Genomic DNA, 14,589 nt, shown 5'->3' with positions numbered 1-14,589 from the left:
TTAAAAGTTGAGTTTTCTTTGCACTGGATTCACTTGAGCTTAAAATGTAAAAGCTAAAGGCTCTAGGAAACCAAACACTGGAATTTTCATTTATCAGCTTCCTGGAAGCCAATGGTCAAAATAACTCAAGGCTTCAGTGCACCCCGACACTGCCAAGGCTCTGCCCAACACCTTCTCTTTCCACCGATGGAATGTCTTGGCTACCTGATGGTCCCAAGGGGCTCCTATTACCTCGTCCTGCTCCAGGAGTCAGGTGTCCTGGGCAGAAAGAGGAAGAACCCTGTTCATGGAACTGGTCTCGTCAACCCTGCTTCTGACTAACCTCACATGCAACAAGTTGGCCAACATATTAGGGCAGGCTTGTTACTTACTCCATACAGTTCTGTGCGGATCCGAACAAAACACCTCCTGTACCATGTTCCTGTGTCACTTTCAATTTCAATCAGCTCATCTATTTGTTTTGGGGTTTTGATTCTGTTTACCTGTAAAGAGCAACAGCGGGCAAAGTGATGAGTTCTCTGAAGTTGCTCAGTTCAGGCTTACCACCTGTTTTTAAAGAAGCAAAAGCTGACGCCGACAAAAACGAAGCAGGTGTTTGATATTCACGCTTTCTATATGTGAGACCACCGGCATAAGTATGCAGACCCAAATGGTACCTAAAAGAGCTGAATAAAGACTGAATGGGAGGGAATACCACAGAGAAATGGGGGAAGAGCAACTAGTAATGGAATAATATGAAACCAAAATGCCCTTCTCTTAATCATTACTACAAAGGTACACATTAGCATATAAAATATCTAGATAGCTTAGCTTCTGAATTAAGAATTATTTTGCTGGGACTAAAGCAAAGATTGCACATACTTTTCTTTGGAATCTACTTATCTGATGAATTGGTCTCTAAACATATTTCTTAAAGTTTTCCCATCAAACTTTAATTCTTGGAGCGTCACTGTGACCCCCCTCTTCCTTCTCCCACAGCCTAATTCACAGTAACTGGTCAGCAAACACCCACAGGTGACCATGGAGCAAGGTCAAGTGAATGAGCTTCAATTGCAAGCATCAACATTGATTCTTCAGCCCTAGAAGGGGAATAAATGATGGAGGTTCAGCATGAAAAGCTAGATCTATAACTTTAGTTAGCCTCCTTTTGCTAAGGAAAAGAAGCAAAAGTCAGGAGAAGCAATGCTTTCAACACAGAGAATAAAGCCTGAAAAGGAAAAAAAAAAAAGAGTGGTTCCTTTGTGGACCTGTCCCTTCTTACCCTGTAAGTCAACATTTACCTGCATTAAAAATTTTTTTTTCATTTATTTTTTAATTTAATTTTTTATACAGTATTGTATTAGTTTCAGGTGTATAATATAGTAATTAGATACTTATGCAACTTACGAAGTGATCACACTGATAAACCTAGTACCCATTTGACACCATACATAGTTATTCAATATTATTTACTATATTCCTTATGCTATACTTTACAGCCTCATGACTATTTTGTAATTACCAATTTGTATTTCTTAATCCCTCCCCCTTTCTCACCCATCCCCTCCAACCCCACTCCCATCTGGTAACCATCAAAATGTTGTCTCTATGAGTTTGTTTTTGTTTTGTTTGTGCATTTATTTTGTTCTTTAGATTACATACAGAAGTGAAATCATATGGCATTTGCCTTTCTCTGTCTGACTTACTCCACTCAGCATAATGCCCTTGAGGTCCATACATGTTGTTGCAGGTGGCAAGATTTCATTCTTTTTTATGGCTGAGTAATATTCCATTGCACATATGTACCACCTTTTCTTTTCCATTTATCCCTGGATGGACATCCAGGCTGCCTCCACATCTTGGCCACTGTAAATAATGCTGCAATGATCATGTGGATGCACATGTCCCTTTGAAGTAGTGTTTTGTGTTTCTTTCTCTGTTAGTCACCATTTATCTGCTTTTAATACATCTGAGAGAGGACATAGAAATGTGCACACATTTTACCCCCGCCAGAGATAACTTTTGAAAAAATTTTTTTAAGTGGAGATTCTGCCAAGATCCAAGGCGGCACTTCTATTGTGAAAATCCAGGTACCAAGGCTGGCTTTTGACAGAGGTGAGTTGGGGACCCTCGATATCTTTCAAATTATACCTGGTATAAATTTTGTAAATTTGGGTTATTAACCCCTTATTGTATACATCATTGGCAAATATCTTCTCCCATTCAGTAGGATCCCTTTTTGTTTTATGGATGGTTTCCTTTGCTGTGAAAAAACTTTTTAGTCTGATGTAATCCCACATGTTTATTTTTTCTCTTACTTCCCTTGCCCAAAGGGATATATCAGTAAAAATCTTACTCCGGGTAATACATGTAAAGTTTCTTCCTATATTTTCTTCTAGGTATTTTATGGTTTCAGATCTTACATTTAAGTCTTTAATCCATTTTGAATTTATTCTTGTATGCGGTGTAAGGAGGCGGTCCAGCTTCATTTTTTTGCATGTGTCTGTTCAGGTTTCCCAGCACCATTTATTGAATAGACTGTGTCTTTACCCCACCATAAATTCTTGCTTCCATTTTCATAGATTAAATGACCATACAGGCATGGATTTACTTCTGGGTTCGCTATTCTGTTCCATTGATCTATGTGTCTGTTTTTATGCCAGTATCAGGCTGTTTTGATTACTGTAGCCTTTTAGTATAATTTGATGTCAGGTATCGTTATACTTCCCACTTTGTTCTTATTTCTCAAGATTGCCGAGGCTGTCCGGGGTCTTTTATGGTCCCATATAAATTTTAGGATTGTATGTTCTACTTCTGTGAAAAATGTCCTTGATAGTTTGATAGGAATTGTGTTGAATCTGTATATTGCTTTAGGCAGTATGGGCGTTTTAATGATATTAATTCTTCCTATCCATGAGCATGGTATGTGTTTCCATCTATTTGTATCTTCTTTCATTTCTCTCTTCAGTGTCTTATAGTTTTCTGAGTACAGATCTTTTACTTCTTTGGCTAAATTTATTCCCAGGTATTTTATAGTCTTTAAAGCAATTGTAAATGGGATTGTTTTCTTAATTTCTCCCTCTGATATTTTATTATTGGTATATACAAATGCAACTGATTTCTGAATATTAATTTTGTATCCTGCTATTTTACTAAACTCATTTACCAGTTCTAATAGTTTTTTGGTGGAGTCTTTAGAGTTCTCTATATATAGTATCATGTCATCTGCATATAATGACAGTTTTACTTCCTCCTTACCGATTTGGATGCCTTTTATGTCTTTTTCTTGTCTGATTGCTGTGGCTTGAACTTCCAGCACTATGTTGAATAGAAGTGGAGAAAGTGGTCAACCTTGCCTTGTTTCTGATCTTAAGGGGAATGGTTTTAGCTTTTCCCCATTGAGTATGATGTTAGCTGTGGGTTTATCATATATGGCCTTTATCATGTTGCAATATGGTCCCTCTATTCCCACTTTCTTAAGAGTTTTTATCATAAATGGCAGCTGGATTTTGTCAAATGCTTTTTCTGCATCTATTGATATCATATGATTTTTATTTTACATTTTGTTAATGTGGTGTATCACATTAATTGATTTGTGGATGTTGAACCACCCTTGCATACCAGGAAAGAATCCCACTTGATCATGGTGTATGATCTTTTTAATGTATTGCTGAATTCTGTCTGCTAATATTTTGTTGAGGATTTTTGCATCTGTGTTCATTAGGGATATCGGCCTGTAGTTTTCTTTTTTTGTAGTGTCTTAGTCTGATTTTGGGATCAGGGTGATAGTGGCCTCATGAAAAGTTTTTGGGAGCCTTCCCTCCTTCTGGATTTTTTGGAATAGCTTGAGGAGAATAGGTGATAATTCTTGTTTGAATGTTTTGTAAAATTCACCTGTAAAGCCATCTGGTCCAGGACTTTCGTTTGTTGGGAGCTTGTTGATTACTGATTCAATTTCCCTGGAGGTAATCAGTCTATTCAGGTTTTCCGTTTCTTCTTGAGTTTGCTTTGGAAGGTTGTATGCTTCTAGAAAATTGTCCATTTCTTCCAGGTTGTCTAATTTGTTAGCATATAGTTGCTCATGGTAATTTCTTAATTTTTTTTTGTATTTCTGTGGTGTCTGTTGCCACTCCTCCTCTTTCATTTCTGATTTTATTAATTTGAGTCTTCTCTCTTTTTTTTGATGAGTCTGGCTAAAGGTTTACCGATTTTATCTTCCTAAAAACCAACTCTTGAATTCACTGATCTTTTGTGTTGTTTTTCTAGTTTCTATTTCATTTATTTCCACTCTGCTCTTTATTATCTCCTTCCTTGTACTCCTTTTTGGCTTATTTTGCTGTTGGTTTTCCAGATCCCTTAAGTGTGAAGATAAACTGTTGATTAGTGATTTTTCTTGTTTCTTTAGGTAGGCCTGCAGTGCTACGAATTTCCCTCTTAGGACTGCTTTCTCTGCATCCCATAGATTTTGGGTTATCGTGTTTTCATTTTCGTTTGTTCGAGATATCTTTTGATTTCTTCCTTGATCTCACAGTTCACCCATTCATTATTTAGTAACATTTTATTCAGCATTCATGAATTTGTGTGTCTTCCAGTTTTTTCCTGTAGTTGACTTCTCATTTCATAGCACTGTGGTCAGAGAAGACAATTGGTATGATTTCAATTTTCTTAAATTTATCAAGACTTGTTTTGTGGCCTAACATGTGGTCTATCTTGGAAAATGTTCCATGTGCGCTTGAGAAGAACGTGTATTCTGCAGCTTTGGGGTGAAATGCTCTGAAAGTATTGATTAAATCCAACTGGTCCAATGTGTCATTTAAAGCCGTTGTTTCCATATTGATTTTCTGTCTGGAAGACCTGTCCCTTGTTGTCAGAGGTGTATTGAAATCCCCTACCATGATAGTGTGACTGTTGATCTCTGTCTTTATGTCAGTTAATATCTGTTTTATATATTTAGGTGCTACTATGTTGGGTGCTTAGATGTTTACCAGGGTTATGGCCTCTTGTCAGATCGATCCCTTTATTATTATATAGTGCCTATCTTTGTCTTTTAATATATTCTTCATTTTAAAGTCTATTTTGTCAGATATAAGAATTGCAACTCCAGCTTTTTTCTCATTTCCATTTGCATGAAATATCTTACCCCAACCCTTCACTTTCAGCCTGTGTGTGTCTTTAGATCTGAGGTGATCTCTGTATACAGCATATACAAGGGTTTTGCTTTCTTATCCACTCAGCCACCCTATGTCTTTTGATTGGAGCATTTAATCCATTTACATTTAACATGATTATTGATAGGTACATAGTTACTGCCATTTTTTTTTTATTTGTAGTTAGATTGTTTTCATCTTTCTTCTGTTTACAAAAGCCTTTTTAATATTTTCCGCATTGCTGGCTTGGTGGTAATAAATTCCTTTAGCTTATTCTTTTCTGGGAAGCTCTTTATCTCTCCTTCTGACTGATATTATTTATAAGACATTAAAGAGCTTACTTATGTCCCTCGTATATCTTACTGTATGTCCCCTTAAACCTATTTTAGGCAAAACATTTTTCATCTAACTGTGTGCTGCATATATACAAAAAAATGTGAGAAACATTGTTCCTTCTCAAAAAATTCCATGCATCCAATTTCCATTAATTTAGACTGGTTTCCCCATAAGAATATACTTTGTAACTAGAGGATCGAAGAATATTTCATGCAGCAGGAACAGTACATACAACAGCATGGTAGGCTTTGGTATAATGACAAGTATGCAGAGCTGAAAGATGAGTGTAGCTGGTACAGGGAGAGAGGAACGTACAATCTGGCCTTTTCAGAAAAGGTCCCAACCTCTGGAGTAGGGGATTCTCTGAGGAGCCATACTCACTGTGAAGACTTTCTCAGGCTGACCCCGTGCTCTCATGTTTGTGTCATGAATTAACTTCAGAATCATCCAAGCTTCATCATGTTTTCCAACCTAATACATGTGAGTAGACAGTAAAGTGTTAGGAAGTGAAACACTTACACTCCCTGATTTTCCAATAACCGATTTGTATTGTCAGATCAAATTGGGTTAATACTTAATTAAGTATACCTCATTGGAAATTCACTGTATTGTAGCACCTTTGTATAAAATTTCATTTATAACACAATAAGCCATGTTCTCTTCATTGAATGAAAAGTTACTTTCTTGGGGAGGAACATTAGTGCTTTCTGGCCACGAGGCAGCTTTTCAACATAGTGGTTGTTGAAAGCATGTCTCCATGAAACCAAACCCTCCATAGTTCCACAGTAGGAAGGAAAAAGGTACCTCCCAAAGAGGCTAACATACTTTGCTAGAATTAACAAGGAAGTCTTTCCAATGTATGTGGCTTCCTTGGGTATTTGTAATAACAAGTGTTACCTCCAACAAGAACCGTGGGCTTTCAGGCATGAATGTGAGGGCCACCACTGAGCAGACACAGGGGAGTGCACAGACGATCACAAACACACGCCAACTGTGAAACTGGTAGGCCGATCCCATGCTGAAGCTCCATCCTGGAAAAGGAGGATGGGGAAAGTGAGGGAGAATACCTCTCAGACCGTCTGCTGGGGAAGTGGGGACTCTGCAGTCATGGTGGGTGTGTACATCTCGACTTTATCAGTCAAATCTTACTACCCACAGAAGAATGGGCTGATCTGGGTATTAGCCACAGTGACCACCAAAGGCACCACGAATAGTGACAGGACCACCAACAGCAGTGCTGAGAAGAAAGGTACTTGGAACCAAAAGGGTCAGGGCCTAAAGATGGGAGTGTATATATGTTTCTGTACAACCAAATTCTGGAGGCCAAGATAAATTCATTTGGGATAACACCTTTTCCAATGGACCACTGTGCTGGGTATCTTCTGTTTGCTCCTCCAGATACACTCTCCACTCTCCACCCCGCTGTATGCAAGGAAATGGACCTTTAATGGATGCATCAATTGGCTCCCTTGCCCACCAGCTTTTAGATGGGTTTGAATAAAGGAAGCACTGGCAGGAGAACACAGGCTGGGAACAGGGTTCGGGATATTTATTTCCATTGCTTCCCTGTTCCTTCTCCCTGGTTGGGTGGAGGTTTGACAGTAGGTGTGCTCATCCCCTACACCCTTTATAGCCACAGGTCTTGTCAGGTTCTGGCCCTTTGAGGCATAGGTGGGTACAGGACACCCTCCTGCTACCAGCTCCCAGTTGCTTTATTATTCCTTATTGGTTTCTCTTAATCATTCCTACTCTTCTTAATGACCCCTTGTGAGAGTGTCATCGGCTTGCCTGCCAGCACCCTGCTCAGTAAAATTGTAGTATCTCTTCACATGCACATGTCATATAATAGATCAAGATAATTTTAAATTCCTAAATAGTATTTTTATTATACTATACTGAGAACAAACATAATGGGATACAGAAATCTCTTTGTGAACTAAAAGAAAGCCAACACTTAAATGAATATAAAACGATTGAAAGTAAAATTCAAACATGATTCTAAATGAGAAATAATGAAGCATATCAAATTTAATTGAAAACAGAGAGGAGATTTATAGAGCCATAGATGAATTATGTGAGGCAAAATTTTAATTTTTGGCAAAGCTTGCTATTTATACGGCTTTCTAAAAAACAAATGTCAGGTCCTACACCCCATCACCAGGAAAGTGGTATAATTCTTAATTGTTTACACAGGAGCCAAGTGAGATTCTGGAGGTGACATAACTTCAAGGGCACAAAGCTGAAGTTACATATCAGAATCTTCTCCACCAGGATTTGAGGCAGAATCTTATACCACATGCGGCCTCATGTCCATGCACACTCTCACTCTTAAACACAGCACTTGTTAACAAATAACATTAACATGCTATATCAATTTTAGATTAATAAATATTTTCTGGGATTTTAATACATGAGGACGATGTAAATTGCTAAATGAACTATGCTGTCAACTTTAGGAAGAGATGTCTAAGCTCCATGTTTTATTGTAGCAGAAGTACAAGTCTCAAGTATCTAAAATGCAGAAGAAATTCTATGATGGAACAGACAAAACATGCCTTGTTCACATTTGATCTGAGAGCTTCATATAAAGAATTTCTTTATAAAAATCCCTAGATCTTATTATTATACATTAGATGAATACATGATACATGCTACAGCATGAGGAAAGAGTGAAGACGAGAGGGAAAGGTCTCTGGTGTCTCTGTTAAAATAAATCAGTTCGGAAGATGCAGTTTTATAAACAAAAATGTGAGGTGTTTTTTTTTTTAGTTTTTTTTTTTTTTTTTTTTTTAATGAGATTATTTAACTAAGGAGAAAATCCCACTAGTGGATAGAGCAGGAATTTCCGTGTGGTAGACAGAATAATGTTCCCTGCCTACCCAAAGATGTCGGCATCCTAACGCCCCGAACCTGTGACTATGTTGCCTTACGTGGCAAAAGGACTTTGCCGGTGTGATTAAGTGAAGGATCTTACGATACAGTGATTATCCCATGTTACTGTGTTTCCCTGAAAGTAAGACCTAACCGGAAAATAAGCCCTAGCAGATTTTTCAGGATGATATCCCCTGAACATAAGCCCTAGTGTGTCTTTTGGAGCACAACTTAATATAAGACCTGGACTTAGTTGGGGGGAAACACGGTATATGGCTGGGCCAGCATAAGTACAAGGGTCCTTAGGAGGGAAAGAGAGAGGCAGGAGAGTCAGAGTGAGAGAAGGAGATGTGATGAGGTCAGATTGGAGTGAGACTTGAAGATGGCAGAGTGCCGGCTTTGAAGAGGGAGGATGGGGCCACAAACCAATAAATGTAGGTGGCTTGTAGAAGTTAGAAAAGGCAAGGACACATGTCCTCCCCTTGAGCCTCCGGGAACCCTGTCAACCCATTTAGACTTCTGACCTCCAGAATTGTAAGATAAAAATTTGTATTGTTTAAAACCAATCAGTTTGTGGCTTTGTTATGGCAGCAGCAGGAAAGCAACACACTTCTCTTTGTAGGTTATAGCTCTATTACTAACTTGATTGAAATAAGTGAGAGGATTTCAGCTGTTCCCTATGAAAAGTCAGGCTCCTTGTTTTTGCTCAGACTTGTCCAGATGCCTCACCAAGGACTTCAGGCTCCTTCTTGACAGTGGTCTGAGGAATATTGCCCTTCACACTTACTTTTCCCGAACATCACATCAGTGGGTGGAGGAACGGACCGTAGTGTGATCCCAATGTAACAGTTTTCAGACTACAGAGGAACCTGACTGCAAATACAATCTAAACCCAGAAGAGAACTAGCTGGTCCAGAGTCCAGCTCTCCTCAACTTAGAATGTAGTCTCTTCAGGTGGCGATTCTTTTGTCCACCAGCTAATGTTGAGCTTATTCACTATTATTCAGATCCTACTTCATTAGCTGTGAAGTCTCTCTGGTCCCTTGCTTGGGGACTGTGTGTGCACATGCACTGTGGTGGTCTCACAATACATAAAGGGTGTGTCATCCACCCATTTCCCTCTCCATTTACTTGTAATATGATTTTCCCCAAGTCTACAAAACTATCTTGTACTCCTTTTCAGTCTTCAAATCTCTGGAAGCCTACTCCACTCCTTGCACTTGACCTCAACACCTGTTTTGTTGAGAAATAAACACAGAGAGAATTGCATGTATCTCATCACCTGAATCTCCCCACCTCCCTGGACCTGCCTGCATCTCTCTGCCTTCCTTTGGTTACAGCGAATGAACTGTCCACGCTCCTAAGGCCAACCTGTCCACATGGCCTCGAGCCCAGCCATCCATCCTCTCAAGGACAGAACTCCCGTGATTATCCATCCCTCCCTTCCAGCCCGCATCATCCTGTTCTCTTACTTTACTTGATGGGTCATTCCATCTGTCTTCACCATCTAAGAAAAAAACCCTCCTTTGGCCTCCACATGCGTCCCCAGCTGCTTAGCTATTCCTCTGTTCCCATCACCACAGACCATTGAGAATGGCCTATAGCAACTGTCTCCACTTTCTCATCCGATAGTCTCACCCCAAATAGGTTTCTGTCCCATAATGACACAGAAACTATGCCAGTCAAGGTCACTTGTCTTTCCTCATCATACTTGAACTCTCTAAATCATCCCATATAATTGACCATGCCCTTCTTTTTGAAGAACTTCCCCCACCCCTTGGATTTTCATCACTACATATGCCAGTTTCTTTCCCACTTCACTGACTTTCTCCAGTTTTCTTAGGTGGCTCTTTCTCAGACTGACCCCGAAAGTTGGTACACCCCAAATCTTGGTCACCAGTCCTCTTCTCTGTCTACGTGTTCTTTCCAGGTGGTTTCATGTGTTCCCATGACTTTAAGTACCATCTACATATCATTTTCTCTGGAATCTAACCTATTTTCTTCCCAGAGCTCCAGCAGCCTATCTCTACTTGCCTGTTATATCTTCAGAGGGATGCTTAACGGGCATCTCAAAGTGACTGTGTCCAAACGGAACTTTTGATTTCCTGCTCCGCTATGAAAGAAAACTCTTATTTCTCCCTCAGTCGTCTCTATTTCAGTAAATGATACATTGCCAGCTACCCAGATATTCATGCCCCAAACCAAGATCTCATCCTTCAAGCCTCTTTTTACCCCTTATTATCCTCAACAACCAATGTCTCAGCAAGTTCTTTAATATTGATCTCAAAGCCACCCACTTCTCCCTGTTGCCACAGGACTGCAGAGCTCCCAGCTGGCAACACTCTCCCCTCACCTTCAGGAGGAGCCTGACTCTCCTTTCTCTGCTTCTCCTGGTTCTCCAGGCCACTGTCCTGACAGCAGCCAGACTTATCCTCTTGAAATGTCAACAGGAGCACTTTACTCTGTGCTTGAAAGCCTCTGACATCTCTCAATAGGTCTGGAATGAATCCAAGTGCCTTCCCATGGGCTCCAGAGCTGACCAAAGCTGAGTCTTACCTACGAATCTGAGCTCATCTCCTGCTGGTCCTGTCATTTGCCTGGTCGAGTCCCACTGATCTGCTGCCAGTTCTTTGAACGTATGAAGCTTAAGTGCATCTTAGGGGCTTCCCATATTTCCTTGGAAGCTCACTCATGTGCTTAAAAGGATGTTTGTTGTATTTTAGCCAGTTTTTCTCTGAGTTTTGAAATGGGGAGTTTTTCAGTCTATCTTGTCCTTAATGTAGTCCCCTCTCGGTCTTTGCATCTGATACTTTCCCTGCCTAGAATGCTCTGCCTGAATATTTGCATGCACAGATGCCTCCTTCACACTGTCCATGTCTCAGTTTAAGGTTTTCTCCTCAGAAAGGCCCAAACACTCCATTCCACTCTCTCTCACCAAAGCCCGTTTTATTGTCTCTACAGTACTATCTCTGTCTAAAGCTGTCATATTCATGTTTATTTACATGTTTGCAATCTGTCCCTCTCTCCACCATGAGAGCAGGAACTCAGCTTTTGTTACTCACCAATGTATCCCCATTGCCTACAGCAAGCCCTGGGGCATAACAACTCTTCTTTAAATGTTTGTTAAACGAAAACACACACTTACACGTAGTGCGTGTGTATGTGTGGACATGAACATGTGAAAAATCACTGCAGGCTACTAAGACAGTAGGTACTCAGGTCTTCTTTTGACTTTTTTCTGAATTCACACTAAGCAGCAAAACAACCTTCATGTATTTTTTCAAATTAAATTAGTAATTTATACACAGCAAGATGCAGTACTTCTTAGTTATACAGTTCTATGAGTTTGATAAACGCACAGTTGTGTAACCACCATCATAATCAGAACACAGACCAGTTCCATCACCCCAAACATTCCTGCTGGTTGCCCCTTTGGAGTCAACCCTTTCTCTATTCCTAACCCTGGTACCCCCACTGGTCTGTTCTCTGTGGCTATAGTTTTGCCTTTTACAGAATGTCATATAAATGAATCATACTGCATGCAGCTTTTTAAGTCTGGCTTCTTAGCATAATGCATTTATGCAGATTGTTGCAGGTATCAATAGTCTGCTCCTTTTCATCACCGAGTAGTATTCCAGAGTGTGGACATATCACAGTTTGTTTACCCCCCCCCCCCAGTTGAAGGACAGTTGGGTTGCTTCCTGTTTCAGGTAATTATACATAAAGCTGTTATAAACATTTCAGACAGGTGTTTGTGTGTCTCAAAGTTTTCCTTTTCCCTTGGGTAAATACCCAGGCATAGGGCCGTTGAGTCACATGATAAGTATATGTTTAGCTTTATAGGAAACTGGCAAACTATTTTCCACAGTGGCTGTACCGTATTGAAGTCCCACCAATAGTATATGCGCATTCTAGCGGCTTCATATCCTTTCCACCACTTTTGTCAGTTTTATTTTTCAACATTTTGGCCATTCTAATAGGTGTGTAGTGGTATTTCATCACAGTTTTAATTTATTTGCATTTCCTTAATGCCGAGTGATATCCTGATTTACTTTTTGCTCATTTATTTATACTTTTATTCATACACGCCAGTCACAGTGCTGTGACGTGGAGGCCAATGAGACTCATCCCCTACCCTTTAGGATAGAGAGTCCAGTGAAAAAGGCAGATTTGTTCACCCACACAAATAGTACAACTTGTGCTAGAATAGGTTATGAAGAACGTGTAGTGGGAGTACAGAAGAGGTGGCGGTGTCTCTCTCAAGAGCCCCAGACAAATTCATTTTCTGATTTGGGTCCATGAATAAAGAGAGCACATTCTTAAATTTCTAACATCTGGTTTAGAGGTACAATTCAAGTCAGCACTTAAGTACATGAGACCAGCCAGGACTGATTGTGCCATGTCGCACCCCCAACTCTTTCCAGCTGGTTTACAACTGGGTGACTTGGAGAGAGGGAAGAGAGCCCTAGAGCAGCAGGTAGGAGGGAGTCCAAACTTACTCTCCGTTTAGACTGCTGGGGATGGGAGGGTGGGGGGCAGCGTGATGTCCTGTGGCCTGAAAGCAGGATAGACACAGTGGGGGTCTTGAGAAATGAACTGGCCTATGCTTTGTAAAACAAAAATGCCATTTTCTGGATTAAAAATGAATAAAAGAATGAAGGGGTGACTCACCACCGCAACTATTCAGCCATGAATTCTTGGGACTCCCCCTCAGCTCCCTTTCAAGACGGCTCAAATCTGAATTCGAGAGTGATACGAAACCGCAACCACGAACATCATAAGTGCGGAGACATCAACATGGGGTGAAGAACCAGCGCGTGAAATGAAGCCACATGTAACTGGGAAAGCGGGTTGTTGCTTTAGGACACTCATCTGAACTTAGTAAAACGGATTCTCTTAAATGAGCCCTTTACGTTAGCACCACACCTTTTCTGTCTTAAAAAATAAAAATGATTCTTGTGTGGGTGGTGATTCTAATTGTCCTTTGGATTTTGTTACAAATACGCATTCAAGTGTCATGTTGAGGGATTTATCTACGTATCATATAAATTCCACGCAAGGAAGGACCTCTCAGTTAGGGAGGGTGTTCTGGAAAGCAGTTATTGCACAGTGTTAATCAGTGTGGAAGAGTGTTATGTGTCTTGCATAATAATCAAGGCCATTTACCAACCTCAAGCTGATATGCGCTGTGACTGCAGATACCAGCTGCCTCCCCATGGGCCTGTCTGAACTTTTTCAAGGTGCCAAGGCAGAAGTATGTGATGCACGCAGGAGAATACTGGCTTTCATGCTCTTTCCTGGGCCCTGTCCCTACTGCGCTGGTGAACTAGCGCCCGCTTTACTGATCTATATATATTTGGTTGCCAGTTACGTGATGTTATCAACGACATAGTCTTTGGTAAGAGGGCAGACTTTAGGTGTGAGACACAGATCCAATGTTCTAAAACATGAATCCGATACTAATTAATATTAGTAAAAATACATAGTATATGTGAGATCAGTTCTCAATAGCTAAGAAGTAAATCACCTATATCTGTTGGTGTTCTTCACTCATAAGCTAACTATAATTCTCTTTGGAAAATTGGGTCAAAACTACTTTCTCAAGTGGCCAACAAGCTTAGGAAGGGAACCATGATCAGATGAATTTCTGATTTTATTCCTACAGAAATAAAATTTTATCCCCTCAACGTACCACTGGTTTAAAATATAAATACTATCGAATCTGCATGGAACATTAATCCTTGGCTAGAAACTCAGGTTGTCATGCATCTAGTATCATCTGTAACTCCGTAAGACCCAACCAGATGCAGCTGGACAGTCCTTGTTGCTAATACCAGCGGAAATGTTCACCTGTTTCTCATTTGTTTAAAAAATAAAAAAAAGAAACGTGTGTGTGTGGGGAAATAGTAAGTAGAACACCATGTAACTATCAGCAAAGAATGAGGTAGATCTTTCTGGACTGATATGGAAACTGTCCAAGTTACATTGCCCAGTGGGAAAAACGCTCTTTTCAAAATAGTGTAAATATTAGTGATTGCATTTTATATATACATAAAACATATCATTATATCTAGAACACAAGTGGGAGAAAAATAAACTAAGCTATTTGAAGTGGTTACTCAGGGTAGGGAGTGGGAGCTAATTGGGGACTTTCACTTCCACTATTATTTCTTTAATTTTTGAGTTTTGTGTTTCCTTGTATTACTTTTTAGTCAAAAAGCGGGAAAACTTTTCAGAGTTGCAAGCCTTTGTTTTC

The 14,589-nt window shown here is 40.0% G+C and overlaps 1 protein-coding gene across 1 annotated transcript in view; it reads right to left on the bottom strand.

The window, feature by feature from the left end:
- Positions 1–14,589, bottom strand: part of SV2C (synaptic vesicle glycoprotein 2C) — a 183,195-nt gene that overhangs the window by 33,978 nt on the left and 134,628 nt on the right. The window contains exons 5-7 of the mRNA XM_019728142.3: positions 6,360–6,493; positions 5,844–5,933; positions 372–482 (exon numbers count right to left, since the gene is read on the bottom strand). Of these exons, the coding sequence (XP_019583701.3) occupies positions 372–482; positions 5,844–5,933; positions 6,360–6,493 (335 nt within the window). The remainder of the gene's footprint in view (positions 1–371; positions 483–5,843; positions 5,934–6,359; positions 6,494–14,589) is intronic.

This window comes from Rhinolophus sinicus, chromosome 3 (genome assembly GCF_057876585.1).
Source record: "Rhinolophus sinicus isolate RSI-liver-muscle chromosome 3, RSI-T2T, whole genome shotgun sequence".
In the NCBI taxonomy this organism is placed as follows: domain Eukaryota; kingdom Metazoa; phylum Chordata; class Mammalia; order Chiroptera; family Rhinolophidae; genus Rhinolophus; species Rhinolophus sinicus.
This window is presented reverse-complemented; position numbering and strand designations above follow the sequence as displayed.